This window comes from Cupressus sempervirens, chromosome 9, assembly GCF_028749045.1.
Source record: "Cupressus sempervirens isolate cs-2001-9-10 chromosome 9, ASM2874904v1, whole genome shotgun sequence".
Taxonomy (NCBI): domain Eukaryota; kingdom Viridiplantae; phylum Streptophyta; class Pinopsida; order Cupressales; family Cupressaceae; genus Cupressus; species Cupressus sempervirens.
In genome coordinates this window covers 403,926,213-403,952,167 of record NC_143126.1, presented here as the reverse complement: position 1 = coordinate 403,952,167, position 25,955 = coordinate 403,926,213, and the positions used below count along the sequence as shown (strand labels likewise).

The following is a 25,955-nucleotide window of genomic DNA, read 5'->3' as shown; positions in this document are numbered from 1 at the left end:
CAATTGATGAATATCTGTGCAGGGTGTGGATTAGTCTAGTTTATTTGTGTTTGAAGAACCGTAGCAGATTTTGAATTTCTACGCAAATATGAATACTCTATTTGGCAGTTACTGTACCCAAAGAATAGTGGGCACTTTTCGCTTGTATAACTAAAATAATGAAAGAACCAAAAAAAAAGATACAATCTAAAATTCATTGTTACTAGGTGTTTTCATCTAATGTGAAACATTGTAAACATTAGGATCTCGACCCATCAGCACAAGGATGTGCCAACTAACCTGCCAGAAAATAAAACTTGTACTAATGGTCTCCTTCACAGCTTCATTAGCCCAAGTGTCCCTATTAAGCTGCATGCCAAAGTATAATTAGAATGTCAGTTAGCAGTCAAAAAAAGAAAAGGCATAATTCAAATACTAAGCCAAAACACTGTTCACCATGTAAGAGTTGAACTCTTTTGTTGATTGCACATTTGCTATCAGCCATTTTCCCTGTCCAGCAGCTTCAATTTTTGCCTGTATAGACTTTATATGAACATGAAATGCTCTTGAAAAAGACCAGAGAAACTAGGAAACGAAATTATTTAACCAGCTTGAGAATCATTAATAGAATACCCAAAAGCAAAAGATGTGAAGGATATCCATTAAAAGTTTTACAGCTACATTGTGCATAAGCGATTCAAGTTCCAACTATTTGAATGCATACATCCAGCAATAAAACAGCTAGACCTTCAAAAGGCACATAGGATCTATATTCTCCTTTAAAACAAAACATGACCTGCTCAAAACTTCCTTGAAACATTAATCCAAAAGGAGGTCGATAAAGTGCTGCAAGATTATCTCTTGGCCCATCTGATGAAGAGGATCCATTCTGATCAGATGCCCAAACAGAGCGGTATTTAGCTTCATCCCCAAAATTTCGAAAGGCGTCTACAGAATTGGGCTGATTAGCTGGCTGTGCTAGTTGTTGTGCTCTGACATGCAAATAATAAAGTTACTGCCTGAAGTGAGTAACATCTTGATAGTAATTCAAAATGATCGACTCAAATATCAGACACTAGAGATAAAATATTGATAGTCAAGATATCTATTTAATTTTTTATAATATTACAAGGATTTGCTCAAGTACCAACCACCATCTTTATTCAGATTGTTAACATTCTACCAATTTCCTAATATCTTTTTGTGTAGAGATCTTCTCTGATCAGAAATTTCATGCTTTCAATATATATAAATAAATGTTTTAAAGTGCTAAGATATTTTACTAATGTTAATTATCCAATTATTTGGCAATTGAGATGTCCACTGTGTTTGTTTAACTTGGCTTGAACAGATCTTCCCAATTCCAAAAAATATTGTCCTTTAGAAGGTGTAAAAAATTGAATATACTGCCATTAAGTTTCCCACCAAAATAGCAATTAGTTCAGTGAAGTTTGCTTCTCATGATATTTATTGCTAAGAATAGTGTCAATTCCTTTGCTTTGAATGATCTTAAGAATTATTTCTCCTCGTCTTTTGATGTATGGGGGTATGCTTTTCTAACACATTTTATATGTGCACCTTCCTTATTTTCATCTATAGATTGTAAACTTCACAAGTTCTTTATTTTTAGCGTCCTTAATCAACCAGTTCAATGTAGAAGTTCATCATATAAGGCATACATGTTAAAAACTGCTGAGCTACACAAGAATGATTTAACACACCTAAAATGGAAAACATCATCATATAGTGCTTCTCTCTTAACTGGTAATGGTGGGCGCACATAATCACCAGAAGCATTATTTTCCCTGTCATGAATATTAAAGTATAAAAACAAGTAAGTCGATACTGCAAAAAAGACTGGCAAAGCATGAGGATGTGATGACAACAAATAAACCTACAAAACAAATACTAGGAAGCGTGAATAAATCATCAAACAATAGGCAATCATAGTTTAACATTGACAGATGATACTAAGTGCTCCAGAAACATGAACAAAATATGTGATAATTCTCAAAAACATAAGCTAGTTTTGCAAAACCTGTCATTCGTTGATGGAGATCCAGGAGACTTCCGTTCTAGAGGTACATTAGAAGAAGATGTCCCAGCTACACCCTCATTTCCTACGTAGAATAGCTGTATTGCTTCATCTAGCTGCCAGTTTGTTGCCTAAAATGAAACAAATTAGGCATGAAATTGATAAGAAACTATTTAAAATTACAAAATTTCCAATAAAACACATTATAAAAGTTTTAATCTATGTTACCCCAGGTCTCCAAGATGGGGGCAATAGGGAATGGATGGACGAGATTTAGGGATGGTGTTTTTTGAGCCATTTTTGGGAACAGAAAAGGGCAGCAAAGAGAAATAAAAAGAAAAAATTTGAAGGATAGGGAAATTTAACATATTCATATAATAACATAGATAAAACATTCATCATATACATCATAGATCCTTATTAGTTAATACATAACATTTGTGTTGAATTGAGAGCTCACATGAGAATTGAACAAATTAGCAAATGTCAAAACTTAATTGTTTCCATAACTTGTTCTCAATATGGAAGATTTTTAAAATAGTCTACAAGTTACAACAAAATGCTCAAAGGCTGCAAGTTGCACTTTCAACTACAATATGAAAATTTTATAATAATAAAAAGTACCATTTTATTTCCTTCTCAATTAGGGCAAGTTGGATTGAGGGAGTTATTGGCATGTTAAGTCACTTTTCTTTATTTTGCATGTGAAGTCACTTTTCTTTATCTGGCATTAATTAAATAGCTGATGAAGAGTATAAGAGCAGTGAATCATATGCACCAGGTGCAGCTGAAGACCTAAAGGCCAAGAGGTTATAGCCAGGCTGGATGTAGATCACCTACCAATTGGCTGAGCCAGAGAAGAGAAAAAATTAAGACTTACTACTGCTTTTACATGTTACTTTATTATGGGGGCAGCCAGATGGTTGGGGGAAGCCACAAACGTACCCACCCATCCTAGGGGCAGTTGGTCATCCTCTTTTGTTTTTCTGGGATGTCCCCTATGTTTTTTTCAAAAATTGGGGACAACCTAATATTTTCCTGTGACTAGACATTTTGGAAACAAGGACACCCCAATAAATCTTGAAAATGCATCACCAGGATTCCCTTGGTTTCCAAAGTTTGGAAACTACTTGACATTCCAATAATTGACTAATTCCCACCTTAACATTATAATTTAAAATATAGTTTCTTTGAGCTTAATGTTTCACCAATATAGTTATGACTTGCGTATTGTACTTATTAATAGGTGAGGGGGGTAAATGGAAATAGAGATATGCATGGCATAAAGCACCACAACTTGGATGTGTAGGTGAAAGGATGTAAAGAGTATGCAAGGTGTGGGAACCCCAGAAGTTGGGCAAGTGTGCAGCATTAAAACCAAAAATATCAAACTCAAAGTTGAAACTTGAACATGGGAACATGAAACAAAGTAAGGTTTAAATCAAACAGTAAAGTTTAAATGAAACATTTAACATCATGTAAGATTTAATTACTCTTAAAGCAACAACAAAGACCATGAATCCAATTAAACAAAATTTAATATCCAAAGTATTTAGACCTTTTATTTTAATGAAATATCCATGGAGATAGCACCTGAAGCTCTGATTGTATTTATGTGCACACAGGCTCCTTAGGAGAAGGATCTCTAGTCAATAGGGGGACTAGAGTCAACATGGACTGCTCAAGTTGAATGGGTGTAGCAATGCCAATCATCCTCTTCTAAAATTCCCTCAAAATCCTTGACTTCGCATTGCTTTGTAACTTTTTATTCTCATTTTTTGTTGGTATCGTCTTCATTCCATTTTTTCTTTGCAACTAGTTTGAAGTTGGATGCACCTTTTGTGTTGATTAGGGTCTTCTCCTTTACTGTCAAAGTTTTTCTAGTCATTTTAGAACTCATGATGAACCTACTACAATCAAGAACCATATTTGGCCCTTTCCTGAATTGAAACAATTTATTTGTTTGACCATGTTTGACCAATTAACAAAAGACAAGGGTTGTTGCTGTATGTTATTCTTTACAAATTGTGATGATAATACAGCATATCCATCATTAAAAAATGCCCTCTGCACCCTTCAAAAATAACTTAGCAGACTGGCAAAATATTGAGCAAATTAAATCCCTTCTCCATACTTAAAGATCATTGACTCAAAAACCAGCAACCCTCAAAAAATGCACATATAATTGTTCTTTAACCTTGATTGAACAAGGATCATAAGTACACTTCTCATAAAAGGATCTTGAATTTGAGTTTGCAAATTTCCTCACTGATAACTTTGAATCTATCACCATTTCACACATGTGGATTCCCAATTGAAATTGGAAACTAACTCCTAGCTTATGCTTAAGGATGAGACATGAATCCATAAATCCAAATGTAGGTAAATGTGGGGAACTACAGCTACCAATTTGCACAATTAAAGATGATTGCTCTGTCCTTCTTATATAGTCTTCTATGCCTCCATTTTCTACCGTGTGCATAAGGAAAGCATCATTCACTTTTCTATAATGTTTGAGAGACTCGAACTATTCTAGTTGTGGGAAGTACATGTCTATGGGAGTATGTTGTCGTGAGCCAATAATAATCAAGCCCATGAATGTGCTACAATTCACCATCAAATATAGAAAATATGATGCCGTTTAAGAATCATGAATTTTCCCAAATTCTATAATGTAAGCAATCACTTATCCAGGTTGGCTAATCAAATGTTCATTGTCACTGCATGTAGTGGTTAGATATACAACATCCACAATTTGAAACTACAAGGTTCTTCTAAGCCTGTAATTCAAGTGAGAAGGGTAATCATGATTGCATACTTATCTCTAAACTCTGCTTACTCCAAATTCTTTGGCAAAATTAATTTATTCTCCTTAGCCAAAGTTTAACTACTTGCTTCTCCCAAGTGTTTTTTTCAAACCATTTTACACTCCTCAAGATCTACTTCTAGCATATCCTCATACAAAGATATAGACGAGGAAAGATAAAGTCATTGGATTTGAGGCTGCATCAGACATGTCCATTAGTAGATCTTATCTCTCTTTGAATTTATAGTGTTTCATACAAGCCAAGATAAATTTTAATCTTTGTGCGGATATTAGAAATAACCATGCTTAAACAAGACCACTATCCATCAATTTCTTCATTACTCAGCTTTCTTCAATGATAGTTCTTTAAAACCAAATCCTGACTAAAACATGACAAGTCAGTTGCACATACCTTGTAGTACTCAAAAAGGCACCTCCAAAGTAAGTCCCATATATATTGTGTTTGCAGGCCAAGAATTGTCCTTCCAAGCTTTCTTTGGATACTTTACGGCCCCTAAAAAAATTGTCTTTTCCACTTGATTTTCATAAGATTGAGAAGATAACTAAAGAATTTTGAGCATAAGATAAATTTATTAATGTCCAACAAAAGACCACAAAGGGAGTCTAAGGGACTCCAAAAACAAAGTAGATGGCCAGCCCATAGCAGGAACACCAAACAATGCTCCAGGAGAAAATATGAAACAACTAAAGCAAGAAACAATAGACAGCTCACAATAAGCTTTAAGCGGCCGAGAAAAAATCTTGAACTAAAGGATAGGCCATAGGGCAAGAAGGAACCACAAGACGACTCTAAAGACCTCTAGTAAAGGAGGAAGAAAAAGATTGTTGCTGAGTGGAATTTCTACAAGGCCCCACAGATCTGGTATGAGAAGAAGGAGAACCAAGCTGCCACTTCATACCACGTACAAGGGAAACCACCAAGAAGAAAGAGGTGATGAGTTAGCAATGTGCTATCTCCTACGGAGTTAATGTTGTAGAGAGTGATCCTGAAGCCAAGAAGAAAGAGGTGATGAGTTAGCAATGTGCTATCTCCTATGGAGTTGATGCTGTAGAGAGTGATCTTGAAGCCTCAAGGCCTCCTAGAGATAAAGCGCAAGGCACCTCTGAACGATGTACCCGGAGATAAAGCGCAAGGCACCTCTGAACAATGTACCTGGAGAAGAAGAGAGACTAAGTCTCCTGAACAAGCAGTAGAATCTCCCTCTAATCCCGTAGTAGACAAGGTACCGGAAAATGAAATGTGTCTCTACCTCAACCTCCCCCATGCTATAAAGTTGGCAAATCTTGTCCTCCCTAAGCATCTGAAGGTCGGTTCAAATGCAGAGCCAATGTGATCCCACTCTAAAGGAGAAAAGGGAGATAAAGAGTACATAGGAATGGTAGTTTGAAAACACAATTTTTTGTCCCTTTTGCCACGTCTGCAATTTTGCTAACTCACGCCCACATGGATTCTATTTTGGCCCACACTATATTTTCTGCCAACACTGGATTTTTTCTGGCCCATGTAATGTACTTTGCCTATTTTGGCAACTTCAGTCCACTACTTTGGCACCCCATCCTATTCCAAATGGCGTGAGTTTTTTGGACTCTAGCAGTTTTGTTTTTAGCCATCTTTGACCTGCAATTTTGTCCGCATTCCTCTAGTGGTATTTGTTCTTTTCACTACCCATCCAACTCAACAGACAACGACAAAAAAATTATGTTTTCCCAAGCCCACAATTTCCTTTTGGGCAATTTGGACTTAGTCAGCAATGCCCGGTCAAAGAAGTTTCTTGGCACTTAGTATTTTTTGAGCTGCCCAATATATTTTAAATAATGTCAGTCCGCAACTTCCGCCTGTCTCTCCTGCCTGCAATTTTCCATCTTTTGACGGTTTTCAAATGCCCACAATTTTCAGCAACCTATTTTGGTGTTTCTACAATAGCATCTTAATGTTTTCCTATTTTGGTAGCTAGTGACTCCTGTATGCAGGAAATGTGGGCCTCTGTATTCACACACGCTTCAACATGATCCTTATATGCAGAATCATCCCAGAATGAACATTGGGTTGTTCATCTGAAACAATTCAGCAAGTCGATCTGTTGCCTCCTAACTAGAATGATTATGCTATTGCTCTCAAACCGAGAAGCTAGCAACCAAACATCTAGAATGAAGGATTTTGTAAAGCTAAATGAGATGCAATATTAAGCTACATGAGATGCAAGTATTAATCTAAGAATAAGAAAGAACCATTCATCTAAATGTATGCCTATTAATCTATATGAAAACAATATGGCAATGTAAGCTAAGAATGTGAAAATGCTTGAGTCGGCAATTCAGCAAAAGTTCGATGCAAATCAATTGTTAACCTCTTTCAAAATGAGGAGTTGAGAGTTTGTTAAATAGAATCCAAGAATTGATCAATGGTCAAGATTGATTAGAATGGACGGTTGAGATCTAACGAAGATTTAGTCAGAATAGAAAGTTTCCTTATGAAAAGGAAGTAAACTGATTGCTTTTGAGTGAAATAAAGAATTAACTGATTTAATCCCTTTTCAGATTTCAGTCAACTCAATGTTTCCATTTCTAAACTGAAGAGAGAATATTGGAAAAGACATTTGATTTGAGGAAATTAAATATGACCTCATAATATGAAAAGGAATAAACTGATTGCTTTTGAGTGGAATAAAGAATTAACTGATTTAATTCCTTTTCAGATTTCAGTCAAGTCAATGTTTCCATTTCTAAATTGAAAAGAGAATATTGGAGAAGACATTTGATTTGAGGAAATTAAATATGACCTCATAATTGAATATTCTAATCAATTGAATAATTAGAATGATGATATTTAATTAAATTCAATAATTAGAATGAGGATATTTAATTAAATCAAATATATTTAATTCCTCATGTATATTAGCTAAAGGGGTGAATTTAATTTAATTAAAGTACTAGGACTCATAATTAAATTAATTAAATTAAAAGGTTAATTTACCCAATCCTATGAATATTCAGGAATTAATTAAAGTATGTGATTAACGCCGATTAGGGATTTTCTGCATTTGACACTTAGGTCAAGTAGCGATTATCAGAATCAGGATTGCCTAGTACAATAGGACTTAGGATTGATTAAATAGACCAGAATTAGTTTAGCATGGCAATGTGCCAATTTTGGGGCATTACATTTGCCCCTCTCTGAATGAATGTGTGAGTAGCACGTTTGATTAAAAGAAATCAGAAGTATGAAGCATAGATCAAGAAATGAGATTGTTCCGAAATTGATGACACAGGGACCAATTGATAAGCTTTTTAAGGTTATCTCCAGAATGAAGCTTAACCTTAGGGAATCCAGATAGTACACCTAGATATTGAAATTGATAGACTTTTTAAGGTTATCTCCAGAACGAAGCTTAACCTTAGGGAATCCAAATAGAACACCGAGATTACCGAAATTGATAAGATTTTTAAGGTTATCTCTAAAACGAAGCTTCACCTTAGGGAATCCAGATAGAACACTTAGATTATCGAAATTGATAAGCTTTTTAAAGTTATCTCCAGAACGAAGCTTAACCTTAGGGAATCCAGATTAAACACCTAGATACAGATGTGAAAGAACAAAGATTATCAAACTTCACAAAATTGTTCCCAGAACGAGACTCAATTCTCAGGAGTCAGGGTTAGACCATCCCAATACCTATCCATTAGAAGATGACAAGATTAATCACGATTCATAGAATTATCCCCAAAACGAGGCTTAATCCTCAAGAGTCAAGGATAGACTGTCCCAATACCTGTCCATTGAATAGTGATTGAAAGCAAGAGCTTAGAATTGCCCCCAGAACGAGGCTTAATTCTCAGCACAACTTAGGATTATCTCCAAAACGAAGCTTAATCCTTAACAAGAATTTGGAATTATCTCCAGAAGAGAGCTTATTCCCCCAGAGTCCAGATAGAACACCTTAATACTAGTCCATAAAGATAACAAGACCTATTATGAATCATAGAATCATCCCTAGAATGAGGCTTAATCCTCAAAAGTCAGGGTTAGACTAACCCGATACCTGTCCATTGAACTCTGGCAAGAACTGTTATAAGGTTGATCAAATGATCAAAAGATAAGATAGATGGCATATGATGCCAGATAGAGGGGAACAAGATGCCCCAAGTGATCAGATGCCCCCAGTGATGAGGGCATAAGATTTAGATTGAGTTGAAGCCAATTTTGAAAGATTCAATGATGTAATCATCCTGCCCTCTTGGGAGCAAAATCGAAAAATGACACAGTGATACAAAGCAATATACTGAAAGATACTGAAGAAATCTAAGGTTCAGAAGAATATAGAAGAGATCAAAAGAATCTAAAGAAAATTTGAAGTCGATTCGAAGTGATGTAGAGGTCCAAAAGACCAAGTTTGACCAAAGTTGACTACAGTTGACTTTTTTCAAAAATTTGGAAAATTTGAAGAAAATGTGATTTGAAAATATTCCAAAATTTACAAAATATCAAAAAAATGGACTACACAAGCGTTCAATTGTGTTGGTCCGAAAATTTCAAGCATGAATTTGAGCTAAGTGTGTCAAATTTCGAATTCGATCTCGAAAATGAGATCAAAGCAGCCAGATTAGCCAAGGGGGTGATTAATTGATCGCTTGTGTATTAAGATGAAACGTGATACATTGAAGAAACCAACAACCTCTCATATCAAAAGATGCAACTAAAGTAGTGATCGAAATGTGCTCTTATGCAAGTGGAGTATGGAATGCAACCCTATGCTAGATGCAACCCTAAGTCTGGTTACCGAACTCATAGAATTATCATCACCAAGTGTTTAGCTAAACCCACAAATGTCGTACAATTCCCACTGACATTGCAATCATGAGAATAGGAATATGACATTTGTCTTAGTTTGTCAAGATTAAAAGTAAGAATTAAGGCACAAGAAGCTAGAATAACCACAACATTTGTCCCTTTTAATGTAGCAAACTAACATAAGCATCAGAGCATAAACGCTAGGATGACTAGAATGTTTCTTGCGTGTAGACACACCAGACACACGAGAGATCCTTCTTATGCTAAGTAATCAATAAGTATTTTGTCCGCAATGACCCTTACATTCATAACCTAAGACATAAGTGTGCCAAGTATACTTGCGGTGACCCGTACGTTCACTTACCAAGACGAGTATTAGTATTTATTGTAGCCTAGGGAATTCACTCAAACAAGAAAGGAAAAGAACCAACCTGACTAAGTTTATCCATGTAAAAGGAGTCGAGGTACACACGGCCATCCAATACGAGATAAAGACTCTTAAAGTGGACACCCCTTTTATATAGATGTTTCAGAGCATTGGAACTAGACCAACAAACAGAAAGCAAAGAAACGATCATGCCCCTAGTCCTTGTTGCTCTAGTCAAAAGAGACATCATTGAGTGGCTCAAAGAGACATGATAAAGCGAAAGCAAAACAAACAAAGAAAAGCTCAGCATATCTCAAACAAGTTCATCGTTTTCAGTTCAATTTTTGTGTCATAGGATTGATGTCAAGTGTCAATGTTTAGAACATATATGAAAGAGATCTCTTCAGTAGAGTGACGACAGTAGACAAACGCAGTTAGAACAACTGGTGACTGAAGTCAAAGAGGAATCTTCAATAAGAAGATCCTTAGGAGGAAGCTGAGTGACAGTAGACAGATGCAGTTAGAACAATTGGTGACTGATGCAAAAGATCTTCTTTGAGAGGAATCTCAAGAGTGACACAAGCGACAGTAGGCAGACACAATTAAAACAACTGGTGACTGACGCGAGAGATCTTCCATGAGAGAAATCTCTAAAATGACATGAGCGACAATAGGCAGACACAATTAGAACAATTGGTGACTGACGCAAGAGATCTCTATGACACTATAGGGTGTTGCCCCCAAGTTATGACAAGATTCAATCCATGGATGCATGAGCGAAAGCAACAAACTAAAGCAAGAAAGCAACTATACAGGAGCCAGAAGATGTGCTGCAAGATATAGCATTTGAAACAAGAGGCGCCTATTTACCAAGTTTTCACCTTCTTGGCAGAGATTCTTTTTTTTTTGCTACCATGATGACTGTTTGCTAGGTTTTCATCAATGGCACTTTTTTTTGTTTTTCAATTTTTTTGATTTTTTTTGAATTTTCTATTTTTTTTGTACTTTCTCAATTTTCCATTTTTTTGTATTACCAAGGCACCTATTGCTAGGTTTTCACCAAGATAATAGATTTTTTAGGACTTTTTGCAATTTTTAGAATTTTTTTAGAACATTTTCAATTTTTTATAACTTTTTCAGGACATTTTCAAATTTTTACAACTTTTTTAGATTTTTAGATTACTCTCTCAAGAAGAATCACACTAGTTTTGCCCCCATTATCTAGTAAGGAGTGTGATCAGATAGATGAATATGAAAGTAGATTGTGGAGAAGAAAATGGACCATGTAGGCAGAGTAGTGAATGTTACCCTCGAGGAAAGTCTCCATAAGATTACCCAAGCTAGAGAATAGGATAGAGCAATATAAGCTCATGGTGTAGTGAAGGATATCACCTAAGTAATCTGAGAAAATGACCATGTCAAGAGATTGCTAAAAACTGAGTTTTCTTCTTTCTTTCATTGATCAAGACCAAAGGGTTAAATGAATAGGATAGCAAAATTTGTTATGGAGGTTATGAGTGAATGACATTGGGAATAAAGACATCTAAACGATAAGCAAGATCATGAAAGGATGTCATGGATGGAAGAATTATGCATGACACCTGTTTACCAAGTTTTCATCATGGTATTTATCCAAGGTGCCACAAGAAGTGGTTTTCACCATAGGATGGATTTATTTTTCTTTTACTTTTGCTACCAAGGTGCCACAAGAAGTGGTTTTCACCAAGGCACTTTTTCTTTTTCTTTTTTCTTTTTCTTTTTTAAGAAAATACGAGCTCTCGAGCAGGATCATATCATTTTGTTCCAGTGTCTAGTAGCAAGCTAGTGGATAAGCAAAGATGGATTGGCAAGGTGTATTACAACCCCACATACCCCTTCCACCAAACAAGATGCCTCAAGCCAATATTGTTTTCCTATTCTTAACAATCCAACATATATCCGTGATTTTCAGCGCTAACCTTTGTAATTTTTGTCTGGGATTTTCTGCTTATTTTGGGTTTTTCATTATTTTTTATCCTTCAAAAAAATATCTAATGGGCTTATTAATTATTTCCCTAAAACAAATTTGGGGAAGTTTTAATATAAAAAATCCTCAATAATTATCTAGTGGATTTTAATATTATTTCCAAAAAACTATTATGTGAGTTTTAATAATTTTCCCTCAAAAATTATCTAATGGGTTTTCATAATTGTTTCACTTAAAAAAAATCAGTTAGGTTTTACCAGTTTTCCTCAAAATGGAGTTCTATATTCTCTGATCCATATCTCTATTTTTGTTTGGTTTTGATTGATTTTTTTCCAGATAAATCATATTTGGTTTTGGTTGATTTTCCACCTCAAAAATTGTTTCTAGATTCTATAGTATGTAAAGTTTGCATGGAATGTTATTTCAGGTTTTCTCTGTTTTTTCCCAAAAAAAAATGCTTTCTAAACTTCAAACCATAGTATCTTGCAATTTGTTTTGGGGCATCCTGCTCATCTGCAAAGTATTGAGGGTTTATCAAAAAAAATCTCAAAATCGCACCAACTGTTCTCAATGTGTATCTTTGTTTCCAAGGACAATTTAGTTATCCAACATCAATTTGGTTGTTTTTGTGATTATTTATGACCACCGGTTTTGCAAATTCTGGGAGGGTCAGCGGAAGAACTGTGGCAGGCTCTACTCTCGCACCAACAAATCATTCTAATGAAGGGGACCACCTTCCCTATTTTGCCTTGGCTACTCTTGGTCACTGACATTCTACAAATCTAGGGAGAGCCTCAGCAACAATCGAATATTCTGCGTATTTGTGACCATAAGACATAGATTGTCTCTCTGCAAGGTAAGTGATACAATGACCATTAAGGGACGGTAATGCAATATTTTTTACTATCTTAGGTTCTTGCTATATTTAGCAAATTCCTCTATAACCTAAGTTAATGGTCATGAGGCCATTCAACCCAAAAGCATGTCACTTTGTTTGCTCTTTTGCTCTCAACTCACAGTTCGGCATTTTAAAAAGCATGTAATTTTTTTCAAAGGGGATAGTTCGTGGACCTAAAACGACCATTTATGAGGCCATAAAATGATGTGCTTCCCCAAAACCCCACAAGAGGCATCACCCCTCCACGCCATTGGGGACACTACCCCCCAAGCCCCCACAAGGGGTGCTACCCCTTGACCCTATTAGGGGCATTTTCCCCAAAACCCCATTTTATTTTAGAAATACACTACAACTTTGAGTTTGCACACTATTATTCAATTGGCAATGAATATTTATCTTTGGCATTTGGCATTGGTCAATGATGAAGTATCATACTATCAAATGATTCAATTTTACAATTCTATATATTTATTCTTTTTTGTTTTGTATATATAACTATACACACACACACATGTACCAAAACCCAAAAAAAAATTGCACGTGCCCACATACCGTAATTCTTGTACCCGTACTCAAATGAATAACTACAAATGAAAGTTAGCAAAGGTTGGTCAAGAGAGAACAAGGGCAATTATATGTTTTGTTAAGCTTGAGAAGGAGGTTAGTTGGAAGCCAACAAGGGGTTAGAACCAAACATAAGTAAGATTGTAGCAGCAAAAAATCAAGGCAAGGACAGATATTGAACGATTGAAATTTGTGTATGTTGTAGATCTTTTGGGATCATTATAACTTTGAAAATTCTCCATTTGAACATTGCAAAAATAATAATATTTCATGTCCATTTCCCATTGTTTTTTCATCTATTATGTGTCCTATTGTGTAACTTTGAGAGCTGCAAGATCAAAGGCTTCCCTTCATTGGGATTCCCAATCATAATTGCATCAAGTATTCAGCAACCTTTGTGTTCTATCATCTACATGGTAAATGAAAAAAAAAAATCCTTAACAATGATTCTCTAAAACTTCAACTCAAGTGCCAACAAGCCAGACGTTTTGTGACTTTAAGAGCTGTATGGTTAAAGGCTTCCCTTCCCTTCATCGGGACTCTTAATCATGTGTCATATTTTGTAACTTTGGGAGCTACGTGATCAGAGGCTTCCCTTCAATGGGACTCCTAACCATAACTGCATCAAGTATTCAACAACCTTTGTGTTTTATCATCTACACAGTAAATGAAAAATAGTTTCCTTGACATTGTTCTCTAAAACTTCAAACTCAAGTTCCAACAAGCCAGATGTTTAGTTACCCTCCTTGCCTTGGGGCCTCACCTTAAGATCTTTAACAACAATGTTTGCAGTGAACATGAAAGAATAATGTAAATCAGATCAATAAGGTTCTAGTAGCCACTAATATTATTGACTATCTCTGATGTGATTGGTCTACCTAGATGCATAGTAGAATCTTCAAGACTACATATTCTTGCCTTTGGGCTACCAAAATGGCTGTCGAAAATTTCAGGGAGATGAGGGGTTTATTGCACCTCAAGAAAGGCAAGTTATGGGTAATTCTCATGCATTTGATCTTTCTCCATATGCCAAATGAATAATTTATTAGCTTGTACTAAATGAAGTAGACCTAGAAGGTATTATCACAGAATTGCAAACCTTAGTAAATTCATGGTAAATAAGAACAGACAGATTTGCTTCCATAAAGTATTCTCCTTGCCCAAGGTACTTTGATGACCCCAAGATTTAGGGAGACACCTTAAGTGGTAGAGTTGTGAATTCAGATCTGATTTGTTCTTCTCAGTAACTAACTTTAATCCTCATTTACTAAGGCACTTCCCATTTCTTCTGTGCATGTTAGTTTAAATCTCAATTCCTTAAGGTTCTACCAATTTCTTATATACATGGTGTCTGCTTCACTAAGCAGGGCCGGTTCTCAGACTTGAATCTCGATATGAATGGAATTAATACTGTTGAGGATCTATGATACATTAATTTGTGGGATTATTAACTGTGTATGATTTAAATTTTACTATTAAGTACTTATGCAATGTCCCCTTTCTGAAATAGAATTTAATAATAAAATTGAAATATAAAATAAATAAATAAAAATATAACACAATATATATTACAAGTTAATTAAGTTTAAAGAAAGGTCAAGAGATATGCAATGAAGATTTGTGACTCTCTCAACATAAGGTATAAAAGGGAGGAGAATTCATATGACGGGAGATGTGGAGAAAGAAAGAAAGAGGGGAGCATAGGAATTAAAGGACTAATATAAGAAGAAAGGAATGGGAAGAAAATAAGGAAAGCACTCATTTAAAGGGCATAAACAATTAAGGATAATGACGCTCTCAAAGGGTGGGGTAATTAATAATTATGAAAGGTTGTGACCATTGCAAAGGGGCACACATGATGAAGAGGTGCAACTCTCCCTCAAATTAGAAGATATAAAGGGGAGAAAGGTTGATTTGATGAAGAATTAGGCACAGCATGAGCAGTGAAAAGAAGACTCGTAAATGGGGAATATTATACCAATTACAGTCATCGGATGAGAAGCAATTACAGGAATTAGACAATAAGCTATCCATATCAGGTATAAAAAAGCAACAGACCCCTGGGTGTTTCAGAACTGTCCATACCAGCATCTAGTAATCTAACAATTGATCTTGTGGTACCAATATTGCCTGTACATTATTTGTCAATCATCATGTAAAATATATACACACACACATGAATGATTAGTTATAAAATGCATAAGTCAGAAGTCAGTTTGTAAACCCCCATCATATATATATATATATATATAAAGATATTAAATGCATACGTCAAAAGTATGTTTATAAACCACCATTACGTATAGAAGGAAGGAGGTGTAGGGAAGGGGGGAATCATGAGGATTGCCACTAGTTAGGATACCCCGTATGGATGTCCGTGTTCACTGCCACCAGAGCCAAGAGGACCAAAGCTCCACTCTTGGTCTTAGATAGGACAATTGAGGAACCTCCATCATGATCTCTCTAGGACTCCATAATGATGGTTATTAATCTTAGGAAATAAAGAATGAATTGGGAAAGCAAGTACAAGCACCCCATGAGGTACGATACCGAGGGTGGTTGTTCATGTTGCCTACATCTAGGGCCAAGAGGGCCAAAATTTGTTGTTGGGCTTAGTGTAGGATGCCTTCAAGCGGACTTATCGTGCTGCTTCTCCCACACCCTAATCTATTTGAAATGATGCTATAGATATTGTATGAATATCATGTATTATAGACTAACCGTGATAATGGATATAAATTATACATGTACTTATGCTTGTTATGATTGCGTGATTCAAATCGAAAAGCACACTATCTGAAGAGATATTTTAATTGGTACATGTAACCCTAACCCTAATTTGTCACAATTGAGATTCCAAGGCAAACTAGGAAGGGGAGATCACAACTTGAGTCATCGTGGGATTACTAACTATGTGTCGTATTTAATATTTTAGCACTTGAGTCATCCTTCAAGGGTCTATTTTCTATGAGTAATACTCTTAAGGAATTTAGATACTTTATTTTTGTCGATTATTTGATGTGGTGGCATATAAAATTAAGTACTTGAGTGATCCTTCAGCAACCTATTTCCCAGAAATATCATTTCATCTATGACTTCTCTCATGTGTAATTTGGTACTACTGGCAGCACAAGGAGGCTCACAAAGAGAACCTTCAAGTGTTGTTTGCCCCATATAAGAGGACGATGCTTGTAATGTCCCATTTTTTTGGAGGAATTAATTATAAAGTTATCAATTAAAAAATATATATTACAAGGTAACTTTATAAATTAAATAAAAAAACGCTTCTAGAGGTTGTTGGAAGAAGCGGAGAAAAAATTAAAAAGGGAGGCCGACCTATCAAGGAAAATAGAATAAATAGGCATTGAGGGCTCATTGCCTATCATCGAGATTTATTATTGATTTTTGCTTATGTGCGTTGTGGAGCCTAGGGTTTCTACAAATAGTCACAATTGGCCATTGAGAATGAAAACTCTCAATTGTTACGCAATTTTGAGGGTGTGAGAGATCACCTGAATTATTGCAATTGTGGGAAGGATATTTCAGTCCTTTCATTTGTGCTTAATTGTTGATTTGGAGTTTCAATTGGAGTTCTACTTTCACCATATCATCATTAGCAGTCAGTCTCCAGTATTTGATCAATCCAGGTTCTTCATTTCAATCTATAGTTGCAACAAGTTCTCAATTGTATACAGCCAGTTAGGGTTTCTCTGTAATGTGCTATGTCATAATGTTTTGGTGCTGAAATTTGCCATATCATTTGTAAAAACATTTGGTTTTCATTGAATGAATACATTGGCACTATTATTTCTTTTATTTCAGCAATATACTTTAGCCGTGTATTAAATTTAGGATTTTGTTTAGTGGCTTATTGGTATGGGTCATTACAGTGGTATCAGAGCAGTTTCCTGCCAGCCTAATAGGGTTACCCAGCCACCATTTAATTTAGTTTACAAAGGAACCAGCATAACTAAGAATATGGCTGAGAGACATTCTCAAAGTCCATCCAAAAGTGTGCGAAATGATGAGACTTTACAGCACCAGGAGAGGCTTCTACAGTCAATAGAGGCAAGTACACAGGCAATGATGGTTATGATGCAACATTTGATTGGGGAAACTAGGAGAAATAATCATGATCAGGATGATAGAAGCATAGCAGGATCACAACATAGGACACAGTCTGGAACAGCTGATAGACCCACACGTCTTACATTTAGAGAAGAAACTCCAATACGCACACCTGATGCTATGGTAACAGATATTGTAGATGAACTCCGACAAGGGAGGAATGAGTGGGATTCATTACCAGAATATGTACAGGATGGATGGACATTTGACAGGTACCTGAACTATAGAGCTGCCAAGCAGAAGCAAGTAGATAAACACAGTGAGTTGCAACAGGTCACCAACAAGTTGGTATTACCCACATTTGATGGCAGTGGAAAAATGACTGCTCGTGCTTGGATTCATAAGGTGGATACTTTCCTATCTCTAAAAACTATGACAGAATTTGAAGCACTCAAGTATGCCACTTTACACTTAGATGGGGCAGCACATGATTGGTGGACACATGGCATGATCACATTGCAACACAATCAGATAACCACTTATCAGGAGTTTGTGGATAGATTGATAGAAAGGTTTGATAAAAAGAATCTTGAAGTTTATTTCTGGGAGTTAGCCCAGTTGAGACAGTCAGGAGGCTTAGAACAATTTATCAATGACTTCCAGAAGCTTGCAGTGATGGTCCCTGACATTTCAGAAAGGAGGCTAGTCATTTTATTCGCAGAGGGATTAACTGAACCACTCAAGGGGTGGGTAAAGGCCTTTGATCCTCCTACATTACAGGAAGCCATGAAGAAAGCCCGCAGTATGGAACTTGCAGCTCCAGCAAACCGGTTTAGTTCAAAGAGTTCTTCATCATTTAGAGATAACAAAGGGGAATTCAGCAAGGGTAAAGAGAAGGTTAGTGACTCAAAAGGCAAGCTAGCTGCACCTTGGGATAAGGAAACACTTAATGACCTGCGTAGGAAGAAGCTATGCTTCTTTTGCAAAGGTCCCTATGAGTTTGGTCATGATTGTCCTATGAAGCCTAAGGGGAAGGCTAACCGAGTGATGTGGGCTTATTATGAAGGTTCAGATTCAGACATCTCAAAGCAACATGATGAGGATCCTGATGAGGTAGAGGGTGAACAAGAGGTAGATAGTGCTGAGAAAAAAGAGGCTCCAGAGATACATTTACAGGAGGCACGTCTGTCTAGTATTCAAAGAGAGGGATCTTTCAGATTTCGAGGAGTCTTGACAGGACAAAAGATTATTACTCTGTTGGATATAAGTGCCACGCATAATTTCATTGATGCATGATTTGTGGAGAGGCGTGGACTCATTACTGAGGAGTTTGAGGGATTGAGAGTTAAGGTAGCTGATGGATATACTCTTCGTTGTGATAGGATGGTGCGAGATCTACCTTTGCGCCTGAACAAATATGAGTTTAAGGCAGACTATCATGTGGTCAACATGGGTGACATGGACATAGTACTTGGGATGCAATGGCTACATTCTTTGAAGGAGCTTACCCTGAGATTGGAGGATATGGAGATACGATTCGTGGTGGATGGTAGGACTCATGTGCTGAAGGCTATCCGTAATGGTGATGTTAGGACTATCTCATTTAGGCGGTTGGAGAGATTAGCCAGGCATAATAATATAGAGTGGGCAGCAATATGTGCCTTGATGCCTACCCAGGGGGAGCAACATAAGACTGAATATCATCCAGATATTCAAAAATTGAGAATCAAGTATGGGAAGGTATTCAGTGAGATTCCACCAGGCAGGCCACCAGACAGAGGTATTGAGCACATTATCGAGTTGGAGGAAGGCGCTAAGCCTATCATGATCACACCATACCGGCACCCAAAATGACTCAAAGATGAGATCGAGAGGACCATCAACGAGTTGCTAGCAATGGGACACAGCAGACCAAGTAAGTCACCTTTTGCATCTTCTGTTGTTTTGGTAAAAAAGAAAGATGGAACTCTACGAATGTGTATTGATTATAGGGTGTTGAATAAGAGAACTATAAAGAACAAGTATCCCATCCCACGCATCAATGAGCTGATAAATGAATTGCATGGGGCTTGTTATTTCACAAAAATTGATTTGAGATCAGGCTATCACCAGATCAGAGTTCGAGAGCAGGATATTGAAAAAACTGCTTTCAGATGTCATTATGGGCATTTTGAGTTTGTAGTCATGCCTTTTGGTTTGACTAGTGCACCTACCACTTTTCAGTCCACTATGAACAAGGTCTTCCACCATCAATTGAGGAAATTTGTGCTAGTGTTCTTTGATGATATTTTGATCTATAGCAGGACATGGCAGGAACATTTAGAGCACTTGGAGACAGTATTAAGCATTTTACAGATCGAGTCCTTGTATGCCAAGGAGTCCAAATGTGATTTGGGGATGACAGAATTGTTGTATCTTGGACACATCATTAGTGCAGAAGGGGTGCGAATGGATCCTGAAAAGATTCGTGCTATTGTTGATTGGCCACCACTAGAGAACCTTACACAGTTAAGAGGGTCCCTTGGTCTATGTGGATTCTATCGCAAGTTTGTTAGCAGCTACTCACGACATGCAGCGCCCATGACAGATTTGTTGAAGAAAGGGGCATTTGTGTGGACTCGGGAGGCACAGGAGTGTTTTATGCGGTTCAAGGAAATAATGACTACATGCCCAGTATTAGCATTGCCTGATTTCACGAAGCCATTTGAGCTTCAATGTGATGCTTCTGGAGAGGGAGTTGGTGTTGTACTCATGCAGGACAAGCATCCTATAGCCTATGAGAGTAGGAAACTCAGAGGGGCTGAGAGATCATTCAGTATATATGATAAGGAGATGTTGGCCATCATGCATGCCTTGGCCAAATTCAAACAATATCTTGTGGGCAGCAAATTTTGTATTAAAACTGATCATAATAGTTTGAAGCACTTTTTGGGATAGCAGGACCTGAATGATCGTCAGCAGAAGTGGGTGAGTAAGTTACAGGCATATGATTTTGATATCACATATGTTAAGGGGACGCAAAATATTGTTGCAGATGCTTTATCCCGTAGGCCACACCTCACTTCTATGATTCAGATATCAGAGGATTGGCGACACTTGATTGTAGCAGAATATGCCAAAGACACGTGGGCCTCTTCTATAGTGGAGGGGACAACAATTGACACCAGATACACTCTCATAGATGATTTGATCATTTACAAGAATAGGATTCACTTAGTCCCCAGATCGAAAGTGAAGTAGTTGATTTTTAGAGCATTCCATAATTCACCTACAGCAGGCCATCCTGGGTATTTCAAGACTTACAAGTTAGTACGGGAATGATTCACTTGGAAGGGACTTAAGGCTGATGTTTTGCAGTATGTGCGTGAGTGTCATGTTTGCCAGCAGAACAAACAAGAGCACACTTATCCAGCAGGGCTCATACAGCCACTGCCTATTCCTGACAGGAAGTGGGAGTGCATCTCTATGGATTTTATTACGGGTTTGCCTAGGGCCCAGGGGCGTGATTGTATCTATGTGGTGGTGGATAGGCTGACAAAATATGCTCACTTCTTCCCTATCACTACTACATACTCAACAACTCAGGTGGCAGAGGTCTTCTTCAAGGAGATTTTTAGATTACACGGTTTGCCTCGGAGCATTGTGAGTGACAGGGACAGCCGTTTCATGAGTCACTTTTGGCAGGAGATATTTCGGTTGTGTGGCACTGAGCTTACACCTAGTACCAGTTATCACCCACAGACTGACGGTCAAACAGAGATTGTAAACAAATGGGTGGAAGGGTATTTGAGGAATTATGTGGTAGATCAACAGCGAGCTTGGGTCAGATGGATATATCTTTGTGAGTATTGTTACAATACTAAATATCATATGACTATACAAATGACACCCTTCATAGCACTTTACGGTTATGAGGCACCTAGTTTCTTAGATTTGTTGTTGGGAGACAGTCGAGTACCCCGTGCAGGTGGACTATTACAGGAAAGTAAGGATATAGTTGCTACTCTCAGAGACAACATTGCTAGAGCTCAGAACCAGCAAAAATAGTATGCAGACAAGAAGAGGACTGAGCGTAGTTTTGAGGTAAATGATATAGTTTACCTCATGTTGCAACCATATAAGCAGTCCACTCTCAAGAAGAGTGGTACAGAGAAACTCAAGCCACGCTATTATGGACCATTCAAGATCATCAAAAGAGTTGGTGAGGTGGCTTATGAGTTGGAGCTTCCCACAGATAGTAGAGTGCACAATGTGTTTCATGTATCACGCCTCAAAAAGGCGTTGAGTCAAAATATCATGCCTTCTGCAGTATTACCTCCCTTGGATGATGAGGGGAAATTGATCTTAGTGCCAGAATCCATTTTGGATATTAGAGAGAAGCAGCTTCACAGGAGAGTAATCAGAGAGTATCTAGTTAAGTGGAAAGATTTACCTATTGAAGATGCTACTTGGGAGGGAGAAGTGATTTTGCAGCATCCAGCATTAAGATTGCTTGAGGCCAAGCAATTTTAGGAGGGGTGGACCTGTAATGTCCCATTTTTTTGGAGGAATTAATTATAAATTTATCAATTAAAAAATATATATTACAAGGTAACTTTATAAATTAAATAAAAAAAAGCTTCTAGAGGTTGCTGGAAGAAGCGGAGAAAAAATTAAAAAGGGAGGCCGACCTATCAAGGAAAATAGAATAAATAGGCATTGAGGGCTCATTGCCTATCATCAAGATTTATTATTGATTTTTGCTTACGTGCGTTGTGGAGCCTAGGGTTTCTGCAAATAGTCACAATTGGCCATTGAGAACGAAAACTCTCAATTGGTACGCAATTTTGAGGGTGTGAGAGATCACTTGAATTATTGCAGCTGTGGGAAGGATATTTCAGTCCTTTCATTTGTGCTTAATTGCTGATTTGGAGTTTCAGTTGGAATTCTACTTTCACCATATCATCTTCAGCAGTTAGTCTCCAGTATTTGATCAGTCCAGGTTCTTCATTTCAATCTATAGTTGCAACAAGTTCTCAATTGTATACAGCCAATTAGGGTTTCTCTGTAATGTGCTATGTCATAATGTTTTGGTGCTGAAATTTTCCATATCATTTGTAAAAACATTTGGTTTTCATTGAATGAATACATTGGCACTATTATTTCTTTTATTTCAGCAATATACTTTAGCCGTGCATTAAATTTAGGGTTTTGTTTAGTGGCTTATTGGTATGGGTCATTACAATGCTAGCACATAAACCCAAGAATTTTCAGCCCAATTCCTGCTTCCGGATTGGAGACATTTTTCGTGCGTTTAATGCCTTGTAAGTCTACATTTTCTAAAAATTATTATCGATGTGGGATTAATCACACAACCATTTTTTTTCCTTTTCAGCATTTGTATTGTTTTCTAGAGGCTATCGAGTTCCTTGGAAACAACTCAAAGACCCTAGAGATGTATACCACTGCCTGAACTCTATTATTGAATGAAAAGCTCAACAATCACAAGGAATTAGATTCCAAGTATGCAACTTGGCTGTTCAAGATCCAGAGGCTCATGAATGCCCCAGTCATGCCAAATACAGCATGCATTGCTTTCTCTTTAATACATTATAGTTTGGCATTGATGCATATGTTAAAGACTAGTTCATTTCATATTCCTGGACCACAGATACATTCTCTGTTACAGTCTTCATATGCCAAGAAGGTGTCATGGTATTGCCCCAAAACAACAATCACATGATGTTGGATGATATGGATATCCATAACCATCTTGGGCCTCCAATCCAATACCTTGGATGGTGGTTCTCTTATGATATATGTAACACTACTAATTTGAATTTTAGAAAGCGTGGCAATTGATCATATCTCAATTCTATATTAACCCATGAAAGATAGTAATGTTTTTTTTTTTTTTTGTGGGTACAATAGCAAAATCGACAATACACATTTTCAGAAAATGGTAGTCTTTGATTGTAAATGCAGGCAACTCAACAACAGTTTCAAGACTTGTATTCAGCTAAGACTACGCTAGTCCAGTTAATTGATTGTGCATACAATAATGATTTCTTAAATATAAAGGGGTATCTCACTCAAAAAGGTAATACTTCAAAGTTCAAAGTTTAGATCTATAAACTTGCAATATTGCAATTACAAAACATCGGATTTTTCCCCAAAAAAATCTAAAATGTGATATTCATTGATAATGATCTGGATGAGCCATGTTATTAATACCTGCAAATATGCTTGAATAATAGAACTAGACAACTTTTCCAAGCTCCATAATAGTTAATACCATTTTTAAAATAGTTTCTCCAATAATCTTGCCAAAAACTTCCAACCACTGAAAATCAAACAAAGATTGAGCAGGGATGCTAGAAACAAGTATAATTTCATGAAAAGGTATTTCAACTTCCTCTAGTTAAAACCTATCTCAACAGTGTTAATCAAGTAAATGATGCCTTTTTGGACTAGACTAGTTGAAAAGACTCAAAAGAGTCATTTCTAAGTCCCATTTTGGCATGAGTCCTATAATCAACCCAATAATTAACAGCAGCTTGCATGTAAGACTAAAAGTTATGTTACAAAGGACATAATATCAATCTGAGAAAGTGAATTCAATTTTGCTAGCTCATTCCAAGTTAAGGTAGAAAGCTCCATGCAATGTCAGAAGAGTTATTCTGAAGACCTAATCTAACTGCTCACAAATATCGTATGAGTAGATGCCAAAGCCATATGGCAATGGATCTAAAGGCTACTTCAATGAACACAATTGAGCCCATCCACCGAACACTATAGATTCAAGAGCATTATGAATTTCCTCAATATTCTAACACAGGAAGTCCCATCATTGAGTAATAACAAATCCCCAAAACAGCCTTTTTTCTGGACTGAATATGTCACTAAGATCAAGGCAATTGAACCACTGACAGCTGGAAAATAAAGAATACAGACCCTTGGCTACCTTAAGCTAAATGGAGTACAAGTTACTGTTTTTTAAATTATTTCACTCTTAATCTTATTAAATCCTTAAATTGGGGCATGCGAGTTAGGTCCACTAGTAAAGCCCTGGGACTATCCCAATGCTGGTCCAGGTTGAGCCACAGCCTGGCCCCTTAATAGTGGCCTCCCTTCCAGTTATTTATCAGAAAAACTATCCTTAAAAATTGACTTTGGCGAAATTGGGTTAGCTGCTCTTGGTTTGAAGCGCCTACTGTATAAAGTTTGAATTAATAGCCCTTTGGACTTGACCATCATCCCGTCCCAGGCCTGTATTAGAAATGTGCCTTGCCTTGCCCACTGTTTTGCGTCAGCGATCTTTGAATTATAATGTAAATTTATTGGAAAAGTGAAGCATTTTGCAAAAATAAAATAAAAATCTAACCTCATATGCTAACAAATCCTTCAAACAAATCTTGTAATCCAAAAAAAACCACACCAATTTCATCTCGGACTCGTCTCAAATTTTCCACATGATGTGAGAAATTGATTCATATATTCCTTAAGAAAGGATGCATTCCGCAGTTTGCCTGATAAATATCAGTTTTTTTGTGTTGTCTTGCACACCAGTCCAAAGCTTACTACTTTATAATTATGAAATGCATAAAATGCAGCACTGCTAACATCATACAGACAACCTTGGAAGCCTACATCTAACAAATTAAGATCTGCGGAACTTTTATTTGTTTATCACGTAAGTCCTATTCATTCATCTTTGAAAACAGGAGATGCGTCACTCTCTGACCTAACTACGTGTTGCCAAGGAAAGGAATATTATCCCCATTAACAATTAAATGTAAAATGTAATTCATTGTGTCTCACTATCATAAAACCAGGCGGTTCAGAAGAATAAAGGAAGCAAATAAATTTTAGGTTTTTTTACCGACCTGAAGAAACTGGCGTGCCTTGTCTGTGGATTCACCAACTATTTCAACAAAAGAAGCAATCTTTGCTTGCTTCTCGTTATCAATGTCCATTTTGATTAATGATAGATGAAGAAATGATGAATTATCAATCCCACGCATGAAAAATAAAGAGTTTCAGATTTGCGTGCTCGCATTCATGTTACGCTACCGACGCCTCAGATTTCACAAAAAGCCTTCGATTTATAACCTGACGAACTTACCGTAGGCAAACTGATTTTAAATTTTAATAATATGATACTTGTAAAAATGTTTAGTACGTAATTTTATTTTTTAAAAGCTAATTTGCCCCTGAAAAAACCCAAAAAAAAAGAGCACAAAAGCTAATATCGTAGTGGTAATAATGGTGCAGTTTGTTTATTGAATGAAATATTTGTTTAAATTATTTATGAGTATGCATGTAAATCACTCACTATTTAATCTATAAAAAATAATACAATTACATTAAAGTAATATGAAAAATCTTTAAGTGAGTATATAATTATAAAATAATTGTAACTATGAGTTGAACATAATCATTTCTTAATGTAAAGTTTAAATATAACAAACATTTCAATACAT

The 25,955-nt window shown here is 36.6% G+C and overlaps 1 protein-coding gene across 1 annotated transcript in view; it reads right to left on the bottom strand.

Moving 5' to 3' along the window:
* Positions 1-25,551, bottom strand: part of LOC149538968 (plant UBX domain-containing protein 7-like) — a 48,436-nt gene extending 22,885 nt beyond the window's left edge. Inside the window, exons 1-6 of the mRNA XM_089800357.1 lie at positions 25,359-25,551; positions 2,018-2,145; positions 1,701-1,784; positions 776-971; positions 436-513; positions 280-348 (exon numbers count right to left, since the gene is read on the bottom strand). Coding sequence (XP_089656483.1) covers positions 280-348; positions 436-513; positions 776-971; positions 1,701-1,784; positions 2,018-2,145; positions 25,359-25,496 — 693 coding nt within the window. The 5' untranslated portion in view covers positions 25,497-25,551. The remainder of the gene's footprint in view (positions 1-279; positions 349-435; positions 514-775; positions 972-1,700; positions 1,785-2,017; positions 2,146-25,358) is intronic.
* Between the last annotated feature and the right edge of the window lie 404 nt (positions 25,552-25,955).